Source organism: Aquarana catesbeiana, linkage group LG06 (genome assembly GCF_042186555.1).
Source record: "Aquarana catesbeiana isolate 2022-GZ linkage group LG06, ASM4218655v1, whole genome shotgun sequence".
NCBI classification, from domain to species: domain Eukaryota; kingdom Metazoa; phylum Chordata; class Amphibia; order Anura; family Ranidae; genus Aquarana; species Aquarana catesbeiana.
This window is the reverse complement of record NC_133329.1, coordinates 235,109,269-235,131,006: the sequence shown is the minus strand read 5'-3', so window position 1 is coordinate 235,131,006 and position 21,738 is coordinate 235,109,269. Positions and strand designations below refer to the sequence as shown.

Sequence of the window (21,738 nt, the reverse complement as noted above, 5' to 3'; positions counted from 1 at the left end):
GACCTGAGGTCTGTTGTCTGATGTTATTCCAACTTCTACCACCAGGAGGTCCTCCGTGCCAGCATATGTAAAATTGCAATTATCCGAAGTGTCAGCATATAACCATAAATAAAAAAGTATCATCCGCTATGTTAATCTCTACCACCAGATCTCCCAGATACCACTGTACATCAAAGTCTTCTTGTAACCTCGTATCCTCCGCAGAATGGGGGGGGAGGTCAGCGAACAAGGGTGGGGGAGAGAGAAAAATCCCCAATGGTGTAGTATGGTTAAAGTACACAAGCTTTATTAAAAGGTTAAAAATGGACTCTTACAATTATAAAGAAATAAGCATATACAGTTACTAAGGCGTCTGAACGCCGCTCTCATCACATCCTGGTATCGCTCAATCTCCGGCCACTCCCTACGCGTTACGTCATCACGTGACTTCTTCAGGGGATGCGGATTGGCTGAGGCGATCGTGTTTATCTCTCCATAAAACGGAAATGGATTAGAGGCCATTTTGTTGTGGTCGGCTCTATTTACCGACGTTGGCCATTTTCTTGTAGTAAACCTCATGTTTTCATAGTGGCCATTTTCTGGAGAAGTGTTCCTCTGCTGACACTTCTAAGTAAGAAGTTTTGTTCTATAGGCAGACGTAAAGATGTAATTAGATAACCCGTGACACCGCAAGCAAGATGCCTCTTCCGTTTATGCAAGAATGAGTGTGTCAGGTTTGGAATGTGTTATAAAATATTTTGACAAATACTTAAATGGATCAAAATTGCTATAATTGTTATGAGCACTCCTAAAATACTGGAACGATGAATCCATGACTCAAAACACATAAAAATGAATGAGGTAAACAAAAATAAAAAGTAAAAGTGAACATAAAAAAAAAAAAAAAAAAAAAAAAAGGGAGGGAAAAATCCAAAAATTAAAATATTTTAAATCCTCAAAAGTCAAATTGACCTTAATTGTGCACCTAATAACTCCTCATATTAGTATATTTATAAAATAATTTAAAAAAATGCTCTACAATAAAAACATTTAAGATTGCTTTCTATGGCAAATAGTTAATGGAAGGGGATAAATAAACCCAACCATGTAACCAGCTCAATATTAAAGATGGCTACAGGGGAAAATTAGCCCGACGAGTCTATACCAGAAATGGAGGGAGAGCCACACTTCAGATCAACAGTAGAATAAATAAAAGACAGGCATATCCCAATACATTAAAAATTGCTTAACAGTTGAGATCAAATTCAACATTTAAACCACCTGGCACTAAACTTTTCATAATATATATCTATCTTGACTCTTTCTGACTAATCGTCCTTATCTTATGGCTACCTCTCCATGATGGATTATACTTTTCTATACACCAGAATTGTAGGTGGGAGGGATCTCGATTGTGTACTGTAGCGATATTTTTCGAAACATTGTGTTTGGGAAACCCATTTACAATGTTCTGCACATGTTCCTTTACCCTGATCTTCAGTGCCCTTTTTGTTCTGCATATGTACTGCAAATTGCAGCTACATTGAAGACAGTATACCACTCCTTCGGAATGGCAACCTATGCAGTCCCTGATCTCATAGGTGTGACCCGTGGTGGTGGCTGTAAACTCTGACCTCTTATTTTGAAATTTTTTAGTGTGATGGCAGGCGTAACAGTTTTTGCAAGGGTAAAAATCCTTTCCAGAAAAAAACGTAAAAGAATTCTTCGGGGGAGGTTCAACTATGGATTTAACAATAATATTCTTTCAGGGTTGGAGCTCTCCTATATACAATATTTGGTGTGTCAGGCAGGATATCTTTTAAATCTTCATTTTTCAACACATGCCAGTGTCGTTTGATAAGTTTAGCTACCTTCTTATGCTATACATTGTAGTCTAATATAAGGCATGGTGCTTCAGCCTGATAGGCTTTCTTCTTTAGATTATTCTGCAGCATCAAAGTTCTATCCATTTTATTCACCTGTTGTATTTGATCGTTGATCCATGTGTCATCCATCGTCACCTTTTCAATGAATCTTACACCAATTAGATCTGCTTGAGTTTTGTAATCTTCTTCATATGTGCAATTTTGCTTAATTCTGACCAGTTGCCCTTTCGGAATGTTGTATAACCAGGGTTTATAGTGGCAGCTGTTAATGGACAGATAACTGTTAGTATCCACACTCTTAAAGTGTGTTTTGGTGATCACTCTGTCTTTCTGCACCCAGATATTGAGATCTAAGAAATCCACAGATTTTTCACCTATTTTCCATACCAGTTTTATGTTCTTCTCATTCAGTTCTTCTTATGCATCCTTATTTCCATTCCAGACGATCACAATGTCATCTATATACCTTCCATATAGGGTTAATTCGGCTGGCATATTCTCATATACGGCTTCTTCCCAAAATGCCATAAAAGCATTAGCTATACTGGGTGCAAACTTCGCTCCCATGGCTATGCCAGTTATTTGTCTGTAATAAACCTGGTCATGTCAAAAATAATTATGTTTTAAACAGAAATCAAGGCATTTAATTAGAAATTTTCTTTGTTTATACTCTAAAGTACTGTACGTCCTCAAGCCATTTTGCCGCTGCACAATAGTATATAGTGAGGACACCTCCACAGTGGCCAGGAAAGTCCTACCTTCCAGTACCGATATTGTGTCCAATAGTTGAAGTGTATGCTTGGTGTCTTTTTTATATATGCCTTAGTTTTCTGAACCGCTGGTTGAATAAAATAATCAATATATTCCCCCATTCTGGAAGTCAATGAATCTATGCCGTTCACAATCGGCCTGCCTGGTGGTTCTTCACGGTTCTTGTGGATTTTTGGGATGGTATATATTATTGGTGTCCTACATATGATTCTGGTATCAGATACTTTGATTCTTTTTTGTTCAGTATACCCTTATTGCTACCCAAATTTACTATTGACTAATTGTTTTTTGAAATCTCTTGTGGGGTTACTTGGCAACCTAATATAAGTCTCTTCATCGTGTAGTTGTCTATTCAATTCTTGTAAATATTGCTCCTTCGACTGTATCACCACAGCTCCTCCCTTGTCGGCTGGACGTATCACAATGTCTGGTCTTTCAGTTAGTTTTTTGATCCCTTCCTTTATGTGTATCAGATCATAAATTCGCTTCGGTTTCAACATTTCTAAATCTTGTAGCACCAGTTTCCTAAATACTTCCACATGTTGATTATTTGATACTTGAGGATTAAAAACAGAGTTATTCCGCAATGTGCTGTATAGAGGCAGCCCTTGATTCTGTCTGTCTTCATGTATCGGTTTGGGGGGATTCCCAATCATATTTTTAAATATTGATCTTCCTAATGTATTTCTGAATCCCTATATAAGTTTCGAATTATTCAAATTTCTCACTGTGGCATGTTTAAGTCCTTTGTCCAATACCGCTAATTCCTGTGCAGTGATCGTTTTTCCACTCATTTACCACTCCTCCTCCTACTATTCTCTTTTGCGTTTGGATTCCCTTCCCCGCTCTGCATCCTCTTTTTTCCGGGCTGTGCCTTGCCCTGTCTTCCTCCTGTCTTCTTCTGGGGGAGCAATGGAATTCTTGGGGGTGTCTCCTGGGGGAGTAGTCCCTCTTCTCTTTGTCTAAAAAAGGCCTCTGAGTATCCCTTTCTCGTTGGTTGTGATAGTGGCTTTAATCCTCTCGATAATCATCATGATGATTCCTAATAGGATCAAAGTGATTATAGGTTGGTATAGGCCATATTATGACCAACGCAATACAGGACATTATACACAGACCCCCAAAAGGGGATGGAAAAAGGGTTTTAAGAAACCCTTTAGAAAACTATATAATAATTGGCACCAGAATCAGAGGGATGACAGAAGCTATCCACAACACTATGAATATCCAGTAAGATATGACAGGAGTCCCATACCAACCTATAAATCGCTTTGATCCTATTAGGAGGAGGAGTGGTAAATCTGAGCAGAAAAAACGATCACTGCACAAGAATTAGCGGTATTGGACAAAGGACTTAAACATGCCCCAGTGAGAAATTTGAATAAATTCGAAACTTATATAGGGATTCAGAAATACATTAGGAAGATCAATATTTAAAAATATGATTGGGAATCCCCCCAAACCGATACATGAAGACAGACAGAATCAAGGGCTGCCTCTATACAGCACATTGCGGAATAACTGTTTTTAATCCTCACTATCAAATAATCAACATGTGGAAGTATTTAAGAAACTGGTGCTACAAGATTTAGAAATGTTGAAACCGAAGCGAATTTATGATCTGATACACATAAAGGAAGGGATCAAAAAACTAACTGAAAGACCAGACATTGTGATACGTCCAGCCGACAAGGGAGGAGCTGTGGTGATACAGTCGAAGGAGCAATATTTACAAGAATTGAATAGACAACTACACAATGAAGAGACTTATATTAGGTTGCCAAGTAACACCACAAGAGATTTCAAAAACAATTACAGTCAATAGTAAATTTGGGTAGCAATAAGGGTATACTGAACAAAAAAGAATCAAAGTATCTGATACCAGAATCATGTAGGACACCAATAATATATACCATCCCAAAAATCCACAAGAACCGTGAAGAACCACCAGACAGGCCGATTGTGAACGGCATAGATTCATGGACTTCCAGAATGGGGGAATATATTGATTATTTTATTCAACCAGCGGTTCAGAAAACGAAGGCATATATAAAAAAGACACCAAGCATACACTCCAACTATTGGACACAATATCGGTACTGGAAGGTAGGACTTTCCTGGCCACTGTGGAGGAGTCCTCACTATATACTATTGTGCAGCGGCAAAATGGCTTGAGGACGTACAGTACTTTAGAGTATAAACAAAGAAAAATTCTAATTAAAATGCCTTGATTTTTGTTTAAAACATAATTATTTTTGACATGACCAGGTTTATTACAGACAAATAACTGGCATAGCCATGGGAGCGAAGTTTGCACCCAGTATAGCTAATGCTTTTATGGCATTTTGGGAAGAAGAAGCCGTATATGAGAATATGCCAGCCGAATTAACCCTATATGGAAGGTATATAGATGACATTGTGATCGTCTGGAATGGAAATAAGGATGCATAAGAAGAACTGAATGAGAAGAACATAAAACTGGTATGGAAAATAGGTGAAAAATCTGTGGATTTCTTAGATCTCAATATCTCGGTGCAGAAAGACAGAGTGATCACCAAAACACACTTTAAGAGTGTGGATACTAACAGTTATCTGTCCATTAACAGCTGCCACTATAAACCCTGGTTATACAACATTCCGAAAGGGCAACTGGTCAGAATTAAGCAAAATTGCACACATGAAGAAGATTACAAAACTCAAGCAGATCTAATTGGTGTAAGATTCATTGAAAAGGTGACGATGGATGACACATGGATCAACGATCAAATACAACAGGTGAATAAAATGGATAGAACTTTGATGCTGCAGAATAATCTAAAGAAGAAAGCCTATCAGGCTGAAGCACCATGCCTTATATTAGACTACAATGTACAGCATAAGAAGGTAGCTAAACTTATCAAACGACACTGGCATGTGTTGAAAAAATGATAAAGATTTAAAAGATATCCTGCCTGACACACCAAATATCGTATATAGGAGAGCTCCAACCCTGAAAGATATTATTGTTAAATCCATAGTTGAACCTCCCCCGAAGAATTCTTTTACTTTTTTTTCTGGAAAGGGTTTTTACCCTTGCAAAAACTGTTACGCCTGCCATCACACTAAAAAATTTCAAAATAAGGAGGTCAGAGTTTACAGCCACCACCACGGGTCACACCTATGAGATCAGGGACTTCATAGGTTGCCATTCCGAAGGAGTGGTATACTGTCTTCAATGTAGCTGCAATTTGCAGTACATAGGCAGAACAAAAAGGGCACTGAAGATCAGGGTAAAGGAACATGTGCAGAACATTGTAAATGGGTTTCCCAAACACAATGTTTCGAAACATTTCGCTACAGTACACAATCGAGATCCCTCCCACCTACAATTCTGGGGTATAGAAAAGTATAATCCATCATGGAGAGGTAGCCATAAGATAAGGACGATTAGTCAGAAAGAGTCAAGATAGATATATATTATGAAAAGTTTAGTGCCAGGTGGTTTAAATGTTGAATTTGATCTCAACTGTTTTTTAAGCAATTTTTAAAGGTATTGGGATATGCCTGTCTTTTATTTATTCTACTGTTGATCTGAAGTGTGGCTCTCCCTCCATTTCTGGTATAGACTTGTCAGGCTAATTTTCCCTTGTAGTCATCTTTAATATTGAGCTGGTTACATGGTTGGGTTTATTTATCCCCTTCCATTAACTTTTTGCCATAGAAAGCAATCTTAAAATGTTTTTATTGTAGAGCATTTTTTTTAAATAATTATTTTATAAAATATACTAATATGAGGAGTTATTAGGTGCACAATTAAGGTCAATTTGACTTTTGAGGATTTAATATATTTTAATTTTTGGATTTTTCCCTCTTTTTTTATAGATTTTTATTTTCAATTTCATTTTCATTTTCAATTTCATTTTCAATTTCATTTTCACTTTTACTTTTATTTTTGTTTACCTCATTCATTTTTGTGTTTGAGTCATGCATTCATCGTTCCAGTATTTTAGGAGTGCTCATAACAATTTTAATCCATTTAAGTATTTATGTCAAAATATTTTATAACACATTCCAAACCTGACACACTCATTCTTGCATAAACGGAAGAGGCATCTATGTATGATGAGGTGTCACGGGTTATCTAGTTACAGGTTTACGTCTGCCTATAGAACAAAACATCTTACTTAGAAGTGTCAGCAGAGGAACAGTTCTCCAGAAAATGGCCACTATGAAAACATGAGGTTTACTACAAGAAAATGGCCAACGTCGGTAAATAGAGCGGACCACAACAAAATGGCCTCTAATCCATTTCCGTTTTATGGAGAGATAAACACGATTGCCTCAGCCAATCCGCATCCCCTGAAGCAGTCACGTGATGACATAACGCGTAGGGAGTGGCCGGAGATTGAGCGATACCAGGAAGTGATGTGAGAGCGGCGTTCAGACGCCTTAACAACTGTATATGCTTATTTCTTTATTTATAATTGTAAGAGTCCATTTTTAACCTTTTAATAAAGCTTGTGTACTTTAACCATACTACACTATTGGGGCTTTTTCTCTCTCCCCCACCCTTGTTCGCTGCCATCCCCCCCCCCCATTCTGCGGAGGATACGAGGTTACAAGAAGACTTTGATGTGCAGTGGTATCTGGGAGATCTGGTGGATGAAGTAGAGGACCCCCTGGTGGTAGAGATTAACATAGCGGATGATACTTTTATTTATGGTTATATGCTGACACTTCGGATAATTGCAATTTTACATATGCTGGCACGGAGGACCTCCTGGTGGTAGAAGTTGGAATAACATCAGACAACGGACCTCAGTTTACCATTATATGTGATTTTAAGCAGTTTGAGGGTGAGGGCTCTGACCAGAATTTGTGGGACTTTTAACCCCTCCTTGTCCATCATATCATACATTGTAACCCCTTCTTTACAATTTTTGCCCCTCTTGTGGACAATTTTTCTTTTTGGATAATGTTGCCAAGAGACTAATACTCTAAATCATTTGCCCTGGCTTTTTATGAATACATGAATTTTCTATTGTGTACAATTTTTTACACTGTTTTCAATCATTTTATAAGCTTTGACACTTTATTGATTTATGTTATTGAGTGAATAATATATATATATATATATATATATATATATATATATATATATATATATATATATATATATTTTTTTTAAATATACACTGTAGCGCAGAATCACTTTTATAATTAACAAGCTGAGATTAGCATTCCTTTAAGAGAATGTTCCCAATCTCAGCTCATTACTTGTATAGACGACACCTGGGAAACAGAAATCTTGCCGATAGGGCAGTGGTTCTCAACTCCAGTCCTCAGGACCCACCAACAGGCCAGATTTTCAGTATTACCTTGGGGAGATGCAGACAAGAATACTGCAATCACTGAGCAGGAAATGATATCACCTGTGATGTATCTCAGTTATCTTTCAAACCTGGCCTGTTAGTGGGTCCTGAGGACCGGAGTTGAGAACCACTGCGATAGGGGATCAAATGCTTATTTCAAAAATTAAAATGCAAATTTAAAATTAGTTTCTGGACATTTGTTACTTCATCTCACTGTTTAAGTAAACCAACCATTAAAATTATAGACTGCCCATTTTTGTTAGTGGACAAAACTTACAAAATCAGCAGGGGAGCAAATACACGCGACAACCTCCCCCCCCCCCACACACACACACCCCCCCCCCCTCGCTGTATCCAAGCCAGTCCCCTGTTGAGCCAAATCTCAATTAACACTTAATTTAGCAGGAGGAAAGGAAAAAAATAAATAAATAGCCAAAATTTTTAGGCAACAAGTAGTGCAAAGGTGTAAAAAAAAAAAAAAAAAAAAAAAAAAAAATTTGCAGTAACAAGTGCAACATACATAACACTTGTTACTCCAGTTTTGGATACATTGTGTCAAAGGTAAAATACAGATATTGACCAGATACATGTATTTATGGAGTCACTACATCTCTAGTGTAAAAAGACTAGCAGACTGCTAAAGCTGTAAAGAAAGGATGTCCAGCAAAACAGTCCAGTATTGAGACAGCCATGGACAGGCCTGTAGTAACAAGTGTATTTAACCACTTCAGTTGCCACACCTGTATACCACTTATAGGCTAGAGCAATTTACATTTTAGTCATGATTTTCTGATTTTGCAACACATATGTAAAGTGATTTCAATGTGTACAAGATTATAGGAGATAATTGGGTTTACATCTTTAACATCTCAGGGTTAATTTAGTACAGCATTAAAAACTCACTTGCCAGTTTGCTTTAAATGGCAGCATGTGCTGCTTAAAATGAAACTCCCTCATTACAAAGACACCAATTTATTGTACCAATAAAGACATTACAATATTTTTCTAAGCAAACCTTTGCATGGTATGTTTATGCAAGAAGTGCTTTCAAACCTGCAACAGTCTAGGAACCAGACAAAATGACACCAGAATTCTGCTGTTGTAGGGACAGTAAAGATACCTGTATCTTATGGCTTGGCACCTATATATGTTTCAGAGGCTTCCCATTGCAATTCCTTGGTCTTTCCTAAGAGTACGTAGTGCCTTAATCCTTTGTGTGGGCAAAAATCCCACCAACGTCTTCCTCATACATATCTATCCATGCCAAAGATCTATGGAGGAATAGCCTTCACAGACCTTCGCTTTTTTTGCAGTTCACCTTAACTGAGCACTCCCCTGGTGCAGAGACAAAAGGTGGCTACAACAGCTTATACAATTTCTCACTACCTTGTCCCATTGAGTGATTAACATCCAGACCAATAGTCCCATTAAGGATTTCAGTCTGGTCCCAGCTACCTAAAAATTACTAAGCCAACCTGCTGAATCTTTGGCTCTGCATCTACTTAAATGGGAGATCTGGGTAGAGCATTCTCGGCGGAACAAGACCATTATAGAATTTGCTCACTATTCCTCCATTGCAAGCAAATACTAAGAGTTGGGCTACAAAATGCTCACCCATTGGCATTGGGTCCTGGCCCTGTGAGGAAGCTCTACCCAGAAGCAGTAAAACATTTTCTGACATTGCAAGGAGGAGCACTATCATCCACATTTTCAGGTCTTGAAAGCTAGCCCAACTATTGGTCTCAAGTCAGAGACTATCAAAACATCTGACAGATTTTTGACTTGGGGCGAGAACTAAGCCAGATACCTACTGCACCACTCTGACCTTTCTAGGAAATGCTGTGGGTCCACCTGTTGAATGCTGCTTGAGCCTGCAAACTGTTATTGTGGAAACAGGAAATCTCTCCATCGCATTCCACATGGTATAACATTGCCAAAATTCTCTATGGAAAGCAACAAAACCTTGGTTTTAAGGCAAGGGGGAGAAATTTAGCCATAAATGGTTCTATTGGACCCTCTTTACCTGCTCGAGGGAATAGTTGATTGTTCACTACAGGGAGTGAGGCTTTCCTCTTCCCCTCCCCCTCATTGCTCGTTTCCTTTTTCCACTCTTTTGACAACTTGGTCTTTTCTGATACTATGTTCAAATTTTTTTTTTAACGATACACTATCTTTGGCTGTCAACATACTTTACTGAAATCGTGTAAGCGCAACTGATGTAAATCTGAGGACACCATTAGTCTAATGCAGTTTTTAGGCAAGGTTTGTCTTAATTTCCATCACCACCTCACAGGAATATAGCTCTGTTCCAATTCATTGGGGTACTTTCCGTTCACATTGTGCTTTGTAAACGGAGTTCAGAATGTAGAACCCAAAATATATTTTTTTTAAACTCAAAGCTGGGGGGGGGGGGAACACACCCCTCCAGAAAAGATTTTTTACAGCCTTGTAAGAAGACAAGGAGTGATAAACTTACCAGCAATGTTCCCCAGTGCCCAAACTGCTTGTTCACTTATTTGTGCATGTGGGGAGGAGAGCAGAGATATAAACGATGGAATAGCATTCGCCTCTACCACTGCTTTGGTCTGGTCTGACGTGCCGGATGCAATGTTAGTAAGGGCCCAAGCTGCTTCAAACTGTAAAACGCTGTTATCATGGTAACTCAGGAACTCTACCAGTCTTGGTATAAGTCCAGCCTCAATGATATCATTTAAGGGAGGATTCCTCTCACGCGACAACATTTTCCTGCAAGAAGGAATATAAAAAGTTGAATACTTCTACCGGTACTCTTCTCCTTTAGAATTACCACAAAAAAAAAAAAAAAAAAAAAAAAAAAAAAAAAGGAGAAGAAGAACCCACATGCCATTTCTTCAGTAGGCATAAAAATGCTGTCAAGAAAATAAAACCTGCTAAACGAAACCAAAGAAGTGGCTTGAATAAGCTGATAAACAATCACAAAACCAGTCCAGTTTAATGTGACCTACTACTAGCCATGACAAAACAATTCATTTTATGAAGACCAAAATATGTTATCTGCCTTCACCCATGTCATCTTTCCTGATAAAAGGTTTAGCATCTTCAGGAATCCTTTCAAACGTTTACCTGGCAGCCTGTGTGCATTTCAGCTCAAGATCTGAATCACCAGAATGAATACCTTCAATTATTTCTTCCATAGATAGTGAAGGACCCTGAAAGGCAAAATGTAAATGGTGTATAATTATTTCTGGTTTAAAACAAATGCACACATTGCACAACATGGGGAAAGGTCACTAAAGGGCACTTCATTTTAGGACTTTTCCAAAAACTGAGTTACTACAGTCAGGGCCATCTGTAATAACTGGACCGTGGGCAAAAAAAACCCCCCCAGGCTTATTGTCAGGAAATACAGCACCGACTGCTTCCACCTCCGATAATGGACAGAAAGTGCCACGGCTCCTACTTCCTCTGGAGCCCCACTTGAGAGTAGCCTGGGCTCAAGGGACAGCTACTTTGGCCCCCCCAATAATGACAGGGCCCAAGACAGCTGTCCCATTTGCCCACGTTAAGAAGGACAGCCCTGACTGTTGGAGGCAGGGTTATACAGAAGTTTGTTTTGTTTGCCAGTGTACTAGCCTCCTGTAGGTGGCAGTATAATCCAAATAGGATTAATACTTGTGTCCTTCCAGAATAAATAATCACTGCAAAGCAAAATTTTTATATTTATAAATATAGCTTTTTTTTAATGCACACAATTACAGGCAGAAAGTCAGTCAAAAAAGTCAAGCACCCAAAACTATGGGTTAACATCTCAGATGAGTTTACTTTAGCAACAGCATAGATATACGATAATGAATTGGGTACCTGTTGACGCTTTTGCTGTTCAGGAGAGTTAAGCAACTCTTGTGGAAACGGGGACACATTTCTCCTTTTTAGAATCTGCTCATCTTTCCTGGCTTTTCTAAGCTCCACACTGACCTCAGCTCTTCGTCGCCTTAGTTCCTAGAGAATTAAATAGATGGACAATCAAACGTCTCAAATATAATGGCCCCCAAACAACCCTCTCCCGACACAAGACCCAAATATGCAACTACAGAAGTTGCTTCCATCCTAAATGCAACACATTCTTAAACGAGAGTGCAGTGTTGCAAGATTAAGTTACAAGATAACCGTTATTGCATGTAAAAAACAATCTGATCCAGTTAAGTCTCTAAAATACTAGGCTGGGTCTGAAAATAGCCATCTTGAGACCCCCTGGATGACAAGTCAACTGACCTTTAAAATGTACCCAGGCGATTGCCAATTTACCAAAATAAAACTAGTGAAAAAGGTTCTATCCAGTGCAAACAGTTACGTATGCAGGATAGAAATAAAAAAAAAAAAAAATAAAAAATATAAATAAAAAGTACGATTCTGCAATCCCCACCCCATGGGAGCTTGGCCACGAGTGCTGATGCAACTTATTTTATCTCAAGAACGTGTCACCCTATAGCAAGCGTATTGGGACTACAGAACTCCCCCACTAATCTAGCATAGGTGTGTTCCGTAACTTCAAAGAGCTGAAATGAGCAAGATTAATAACCATGCTTAGGATTTCTGTACAGGGGATGCACCTGGTCAAGTTTCATGCTCACTGGAATACTGTCAGGAACAGGTATTCCTGTACTTGCATCTTTCTAAAAAATAGAGGAGTGGGGAAAAATGTAGCAAAATATTTTACCAATACTTTAACAAAAAAACCCCAAAAAATTAAAAAAAAAAAAAAAAAAAAGTAAAACAGAGGAGATAAGGGCGCTCTGGTGGAGGTGGGTAGCTGGTCAGAGGGATGACAGTGATGAGGCACTTCTGGCAGCACTTTGGTTAGAGGAGAAGCAACTGAAGATATAAAAAAGGAAAAGAAAAAGAAAGGCGCCTCTAAGTGCAGTAAGCAAAATTTAATAAAGTGCACAAAGTGTTAAAAGCACTTACAATATTGTGGAGTGTTAAAAAACATAAAAAAAAAAAAAAAAAAACACCACACACAAACAAACACATGTGTGGCTCCTTAGTCAGACCTACGCCCATACTCAAGCTGGCTTATGAATGGTGCGCCCTGAAGGAATTTGACACAGGAGTACAGGGCACAGATGGCAGTGGTTAAACAATATACAAACTTAAGGTTGGTATTGAATCAATATACAGGCGTGTTACATGTGTTTGTATATTTGTTAATTTAACCACTGCCATCTGTGCCCTGTACCCGTGTCAAATTCCTTCAGGACTTCATTGTATATAGCACTGACGTTAATGATCCATTTTGAGGGTGCACGGTCGTCTTGGCCGTCCTCGTAATACATCTGTCACTTCCCTTATTGTGTATTCAACATCTGTCCATACTCCTCCCCCTCACTATTTCCCCCCTCCGTCAGACCTACGCCCATACTCACCATTCATAAGCCAGCTTGAGGAGTATGGGCGTAGGTCTGACAAAGGAGCTGCACATGCTCCGAAACGCATTACCGCCCCCTCCTCTACACTGACACCATCAGCCTTGTGTCCCGCAGCAACTACAGGCTTCCCTGCTGCCTCCTCTTTCCAACATGCATGAGAACGCTTTACAGCTGCTGGAACGGCTCTACACTGCTCTACCACCATGCTGAGGATGGACACATGCCACAGATGAGGACTCCTGATTTTATCATGTTTAACACTCAATCTTGCAAGTGCTTTTAACCCTTTGTGCACTATTAAATTTTGCATACTGCACTTAGAGACGCCTTTTTTTTCACTTTTTTATAAAAAGGATTGTACGATATCACAGCTTATCAGCCCTTAGCTATGGTGGATGAGGACTGGTAAATTAAATTTATTCTTGTACTTGGGTTTCAATGTCAAGAAAATGCGCATGTTAGGGTTCCAAAAACCACCACATGCAGGTAGTAAGTGTGCTGTAGTTAAAAGTAAAGTAGAGCCATAGGTATTGGAGATTTTCACCATGGCAAACTGATTGCAAGACAGCCATCCTGAATCATAAGAGCTTCCCCCAAGCATAAATTTCACAGCAGAGGATATTTTCATATGTACTGTCCAAACTGTTCTGTACAAAAACATACATGGTGGAGGAACCCATTAACAGTGGTTGGAAACTACCATTATGGTGTTTTGGGTGAAGGCATGTGATCTGCATGACTATACCCTCTAAACCAGAGTTTCTCAAACTGTCTTGCGGCGCAGCAAAGATCTAAAAATGTTCGCAGCACATTTAAAGATTTAACAGTTTGTGGTCAGCAGTAAATATTTACAAAAGCAGCAGTCTTGTGTGACCCCAATAATAATCAGCACTGAAATAGTAGGCATATCTAAGTGTGGAAAGGTCGTATTGAGCTGGCTCTTCCTGCAGAGTTGGGCAGGCAAGCAACTGATCTGTGTAGCAGAGATCAACAGGCAAGCAGCTGTATCTGCAGAGTGGGGCTGAGATGCTGACAAATTAGGCAAGAGAATTGTCAACTGTCAAAGCTGTGGTCCCAATGATCTGGCTCCTTTTGCAGAGTTTGACAGGTTGGCAGCTAGTCTGTGTAGCAGGGATCTGCAAAAGCAGCTGTGTCTGCAGAGCGGAGCCGTGATGTTTATGGGCTTGTGTGGGAGAACAAGTCGCATCCCATGCACTCTGCAAGAGAAGCCAGCTTATTGGGACCACAGCTTTGACAGTTCTCCCGCTTAGCTCATCAGAATCTCAGCCCTGCTGTGCAAACAGCTGCTTGCCTGCCAATCTCTGTAGCACAGACCAGCCACCTGCCCACCCAACTCTGCAGGAGAAGCCAGCTCATCAGGAGCTGTCCACCCATAGATATGCCTACTTTTTCCTGATACAGCAGTGCGTGCATAATTTCACATTTTTTCCCGTCCCGATTACAAGCTACATTTAAATGGGTGCACCCCTACTGTCCATTTTGCACTTGTCCTACAGGTAACTTGGGACCCATCATAGGGGAGCAGCGCTGACTGCTACAGGTAACTTGGCAGCTATTAGTGCTGCTCCCTATGATAGCCTGCCCCCCAACCCCCACAAGTTACATGTAGCACAAAAAAAAAAAAAAAATTGTGTAAGGAAATACAAAAATTAGACAGAAGGGGCGCACCCATTTAAATGTAGGCTGTAAATGGGACAGGATAAAAATGTAAAATTATGCACACTGCTGTATCAGGAAACAGTAAGCATATCGATGTGTGGACAGGTCCCAATGAGCTGGTTTCTCCTGCAGAGTTGGGCAGCCAGGTGGCTGGTCTATGAATGCATGCTTTGCCATGCAGTAGAAAAACCATGCTGCAAATGCACCAAAAAGCATGGTAAAACGCTCCACTTTAAAGTTCGAGCTTTTTTGGGGCAATTGTTGCTCATAGGGTAGCCCATTCAGGTGAATAGACCAGTGTTTCTAAACTCCAGTCCTCAAGGCACCCCAACAGGTCAGGTTTTCAGGATTTCCCTCAGATGAAACGGCTGTGGTAATTACTAAGGCAGTGAAACTGATCAAATCACCTGTGCAAAATAAATGGTAATACAAAACAGCAGAACAATCAGCAAACAATAAAATGACTGGAAAACTGCAAGTTGAACACTATAGGCAATCACATATACCTAGTACATAAATAAAAGCAAAAAAGGTAAGTGCAGCAAAACTACATTAAAGAAATAGTCCAGTATAGGTGGAAAATCCAATCACCTAACAGAAGGAATGGCAGGATCCCTCGTGTGAAAAAGGGGGAAGTCCTGATGTAAAGCAACAATATCCTTCACCAAATGAGCCCAGATACGCTTATCAGAATGGATGGACCTCCCTGCCACAGAAGGTCAAAAACGCATATATCCTCAAGGGATGTTGCAAACCTCTCAGACAATTTGGACGATCCTCAATCGCAGTGTGTGGAGCTCATTTCCGGAAGGAAAATCCAGTGACGCAAGGGTAAAACTCCAGAGGCTGGTAAGGTGATGTTATGCAGCACTCCTCTACTGCCAGTGGCCGTAAAATAGGGGATAGTTTTATGGCATTTTTATTTTTAAATTTTTATTTATTTATTTTTATTAGTAATGGCAGCGATCTGCTATTTTAAATCGGGCCTGCGACATTGTGGCAGACACATCAGACACTGCTATAAAAATGCATTGATTACTGTGTAAATGACACTGGCAGTGAAGGGGTTAAGTGTGTCCCAGGGAGTGATTCTGTTAGGGGGCTGGGCTTGAACAGACAGGACAGTGATCACTGCTCTCGATGACAGAGAGCTGTGATCTGTCCTGTCACTAGGCAGAACAGGGAAATGCTTTGTTTACAAAAGCATCTCCCCATTCCTCCTCTCCGTGACACGATCGCGGGCACCCAGCGGGCAGAGTCCGCAGCGGGCGTGTGCTGGTCGGCAAGTGGTTAAAGTGAATAACTCAACACCAAGTTCACTATATGAACCACTTATGTATTTGTACATGTTGATCATATCCCCCCCTTAATCTCCTCTCAAGAGGGAATAAATTCAGTTCCTCATAGCCGAGCTCCTCCATGCCTCTTATCAGTTTGGTTGCCCTTCTCTGCACTCTCCCCAGTCCCGATATCCTTTGAGACCTGGTGCCCAAAACTGAACTGCATATTCCAGATGGAGTTCTTACTAATGATTTGCACAGGGGCAAAAATGATCTCTCTGTAGTCCATACCGCTGAATACAAGAAATGACTTTGCTCGCTTTGGAAACCGCAGCTTGGCATTGCATGCCACCACTGAGCCTATAATCTACCAAAACTCCCAGATCCTTCACCATAGATTCCCCCTAGTATGTATGATGCATGCAAAAGGGGGAGGGGTATGCCTATATATCAAGAATAATGTACAAGTGAATGTGAGAGATGACATCACTGAGGGGGCTAGGGAGGAGGTGGAATCTTTATGGGTAGAGCTCCAAAGGGATGAAGCTAAGGGGAAAATAATACTGGGAGTATGCTATAGGCCCCCTAACCTGAGGGAGGAAGTGGAGACGGATCTCCTATCACAAATTGGATTAGCAGCAAGGATGGGAAGTGTTATCATAATGGGGGATTTTAATTATCCAGACAGACTGGGCGGAGGGAACCGCGCATTCATTTAAGGCTCGCCAGTTCCTTAATGTCTTGCAGGACAATTTTATGGGTCAGATGGTAGACGCACCAACTAGAAATAAAACATTACTAGATCTACTGATTAGCAACAATACAGACCTGATAACAGATGTGGAAATACGGAGCAATTTAGGTAACAGCGATCACAGGTCAATTAGTTTCAGTATAAATCACACAAATAGGAGACATGAAGGGAACACAAAGACACTGAATTTCAAAAGAGCCAACTTCCCTAAACTACAAACCTTGCTAAAAGGCATAAATTGGGATAAAATATTAGGAACAAAGAATACAGAGGAGAGATGGGTTTGCTTTAAGAGCATATTAAATAAGGGCATTAGCCAATGTATCCCACTGGGTAATAAATTTAAAAGAGCGAACAAACATCCTGGATGGCTTAACTCCAATGTAAAAATGCATATAAAAGCAAAGGAGAAGGCCTTCAAAAAAATACAAGGTTGAGGGATCATCCACAGCATTCAGAATTTATCAAGAATGCAATAAGAAATGTAAGGGTGCAATTAGGATGGCTAAGATAGAACATGAAAGACACATAGCGGAGGAGAGCAAAAAAAATCCCAAGAAATTCTTTAAGTATGTAAACAGTAAAAAAGGGAGGACAGACCATATTGGCCCCATAAAGAATGAGGAAGGACATCTGGTTACAAAGGATGGGGAGATGGCAGAGGTATTGAATTTATTCTTCTCCTCAGTCTTCACGAGTGAATCGGGGGGCTTCAGTAACCAAAACTGCAGTGTTTATCCTCATGACACAACACAGGAAGCACCTACATGGTTAACAGAGGACGGAATTAAAATTAGACTTGAGAAACTTAACATTAATAAATCACCGGGACCAGATGGCTTGCATCCGAGGGTACTTAGGGAACTCAGTCAGGTGATTGCCAGACCGTCGTTCCTAATTTTTACAGACAGTCTATTGACTGGAATGGTACCAGCTGATTGGAGAAAAGCCAATGTAGCACCAATATTTAAAAAGGGCCCAAAAAACATCCCTGGGAATTACAGACCAGTTAGCCTAACATCAATAGTATGTAAACTCTTGGAGGGGATGATAAGGGACTATATACACAAGATTTTAGTAATAAGAATGATATCATTAGCAGTAATCAGCATGGATTCATGAAGAATCGTTCTTGCCAAACCAATCTATTAACCTTCTATGAGGAGGTGACTTGCCATCTAGATAAAGGAAGGCCCATAGACGTGGTGTATCTGGATTTTGCAAAAGCATTTGACACAGTTCCCCATAAACGTTTACTGTACAAAATAAGGTGCGTTGGCATGGACCATAGGGTGAGTACATGGATTGAAAACTGGCTACAAGGGCGTGTTCAGAGGGTGGTGATAAATGGGGAGTACTCAGAATGGTCAGGGGTGGGTAGTGGGGTCCCCCAGGGTTCTGTGCTGGGACCAATCCTATTTAATTTGTTCATAAACGACCTGGAGGATGGGATAAACAGTTCCATCTCTGTATTTGCAGACGATACTAAGCTAAGCAGGGCAATAACTTCTCCGCAGGATGTGGAAATCTTGCAAAAAGACCTGAACAAATTAATGGGGTGGGCGACTACATGGCAAATGGAGGTTCAATGTAGAAAAATGTAAAATAATGCATTTGGGTGGCAAAAAATATGAATGCAATCTATACACTGGGGGGAGAACCTCTGGGGGAATCTAGGATGGAAAAGGACTTGGGGGTCCTAGTGGATGATAGGCTCAGCAATGGCATGCAATGCCAAGCTGCTGCTAATAAAGCAAACAGAATATTGGCATGCATTAAAAGGGGATCAACTCCAGAGATAAAACGATAATTCTCCCGCTCTACAAGACTCTGGTCCGGCCGCACCTGGAGTATGCTGTCCAGTTCTGGGCACCAGTCCTCAGGAGGGACGTACTGGAAATGGAGCGAGTACAAAGAAGGGCAACAAAGCTAATAAAGGGTCTGGAGGATCTTAGTTATGAGGAAAGGTTGCGAGCACTGAACTTATTCTCTCTGGAGAAGACGCTTGAGAGGGGATATGATTTCAATTTACAAATACTGTACTGGTGACCCCACAATAGGGATAAAACTTTTTCGCAGAAGAGAGTTTAATAAGACTCGTGGCCACTCATTACAATTAGAAGAAAAGAGGTTTAACCTTAAACTACGTAGAGGGTTCTTTACTGTAAGAGCGGCAAGGATGTGGAATTCCCTTCCACAGGCGGTGGTCTCAGCGGGGAGCATTGATAGCTTCAAGAAACTATTAGATAATCACCTGAATGACCGCAATATACAGGGATATGTAATGTAATACTGACACATAATCACACACATAGGTTGGACTTGATGGACTTGTGTCTTTTTTTCAACCTCACCTACTATGTAACTATATTCTAAGCCCCCAAGTGCATAACTTTACATTGATCAACATTAAACCTCATTTGCCCAATTAAACAGTGCATTAAGGTTGGCTTGTAAATTGGAGACATCCTGGTAAGGATGTTAATCCACTGCATAGCTTGGTGTCATCTGCAAAGACAAACTGTACTTTTAATCCTAGACCCTATATCATTTATAAAGATATTAAAGTAAGGGTCCAAACACTGAAACTTGGGGTACACCACTGATGACTCTTACTCTGAATGGTCTAACGTTATTAACCACTACTCTCCAAATCCTGTCTCAACCAGTTTTCTATCAATTTACAAAATGAATCTTTCCAAGCCTGTAGACTTTACCTTACACATGAGCCATGTGTGGGGAACTATGAAACGCTTTTGCAAAATCCAAGCATAACCACGTCCACCCCTCTGTCCAAGGTTTTACTTACAAAGAAAAAAAAAAAAAAAAAATAAAATGAGAGAGATAATTGAGATAATAGAATCCATCCAAGGAGGCTCCACAGCCAGATCCTTCAGGATGGATAGGAACAGCCTCCTGGGCCAGTGAGGTGCAATTAGAACAAGTGTATCTTCTGTCTGGAATTTCCTCAGAACTGCTGGTAAAAGAGTGGGAGGGGGAAGGCACACCACCAGTTCTGAGCACGTGCATCTACTGTTGACATAGGACAATTCCTTCATGGTTGCCTAATGGACCTGTAGGTGCTGGCCCTGGAGCTTCCTCTGAAAGGCTCAGTGCTAGCGCAATGGCCCTCAATTCTCTCCAATTGGAGGATGACATCTTCACCTACTCTCCAGGAGCCCTGCACCAGCCGTGGACTCAGGTGCACCCCTCAGCCTGTGCCGCTTGCATCTGTCGCAATGGTCCTTGACACCGGCAACACCCAACCTAGTCCTGAAGACAGATTTGACGCCTTCCTCCACCACCCGATTTGGCACTTGAACCAGGGAATCCAAAAGGCCTCTGGCTGTGGTCCCATACCTCCAGGATGAACAGTGCAACAGGCAGAAATGCAAGCCTGCTCACTGCACCGCCAAGACCATGGCTGTCAAGCCCAGAGCTGACATGGGATTTTCCTTTCAACATAGCCTAACCTGTCCAACAGGTACTTAAAATGGATTGGTTGGAGGTGACCGACTCACTGTGGTAGGAAAGCCCCCAATCTTGCTCCCACCATGGTCAACCCATAATTGGGGCTGTTCTGGAGGGGGGGGGGGGGGAATTCTCCCCAGACACACAACCTTTTTCTGAGGGTGAGCCCTTCTCCAAGACTTCTCTTCATATTCGACTCGAAAGGCCTTTTTAAATCAGCTGGCCATTCACAGCCATCTTTATGGTGTTTTTAGAAGCACCATATCCTTTAACCGGCCCTGAACACATACAGAGAATTTGATCTTCTGAATTCTTTTGTGACCTCGAGATAGCCTGGATGTGAGAGGTCTACTGCACTATGAAGTATCCTTTCCTTATGATAGGATGGCGTTGGGCAAAATGTAGGAAGAACCATTTCTTATGACCTATGAAACACTAAAGAAACCTTTGGTAGAAAACCCGGGTCAGTTCTTAGCTCTACCCAGTCCGGAAAGAAAAAAAATGGTTCAACAATAGACAGGGCTTGTAGTTCACCAACCCTCCTAGCTGATGTAACCGCCACTAATAATGCTAACTCTAGCAACCAAAATTTGCTTGGGTAGGGTTGAAACTAGTTTGTTGGACAAACCCCTTTCCTTTCAAGATTTGTCCCTCAGTAACCAGGCTGTCAACCTGAGATGCTCCACATTGGGTTGCTGAATGGGCCCCTGAGTTAGGTCTTGTAACAGAAGGAACCAGGAGGAGTTCTACTGCCATCTTCTGCAGGGTTGAAAACCATGCCCTCTGGGGCCAAAATGGTGCTACTAAAATCATGCTTGTACACTTTTTGCAGTTTGGGTAGCAACAAGATCTGAAAAGGGGGGGGGGGGGGGGGGGGGAAGCATAGCAAAGGCAGAATGTCCACAGCTGCGCTAGCGCATACAGGCCATTTTGCTTGATCCTGCCTGTTCAGGGAGAAATAAACCACCACCTTTGCGTTGGCCTGTGACGTGCATAGATCGATCTGGGGAGTTCGCCATCTTCCCATTAGCATCTGGAATACTTCTGTATTCAGACTCCACTCTGATTCTAGCACACTTTCCCCGCTTAAGGAGTCTGCTACTAGATTTAGTTTGCCCTTCAGGTGTACCGCTGTCAGGGATGCAAAGTTGCCTTCTTCCC

The 21,738-nt window shown here is 40.9% G+C and overlaps 1 protein-coding gene across 1 annotated transcript in view; it reads right to left on the bottom strand.

Moving 5' to 3' along the window:
- KPNA7 (karyopherin subunit alpha 7) overlaps positions 1-21,738 on the bottom strand; it is a 151,296-nt gene that overhangs the window by 97,201 nt on the left and 32,357 nt on the right. The window contains exons 3-5 of the mRNA XM_073633075.1: positions 11,828-11,965; positions 11,090-11,175; positions 10,464-10,732 (exon numbers count right to left, since the gene is read on the bottom strand). Of these exons, the coding sequence (XP_073489176.1) occupies positions 10,464-10,732; positions 11,090-11,175; positions 11,828-11,965 (493 nt within the window). The remainder of the gene's footprint in view (positions 1-10,463; positions 10,733-11,089; positions 11,176-11,827; positions 11,966-21,738) is intronic.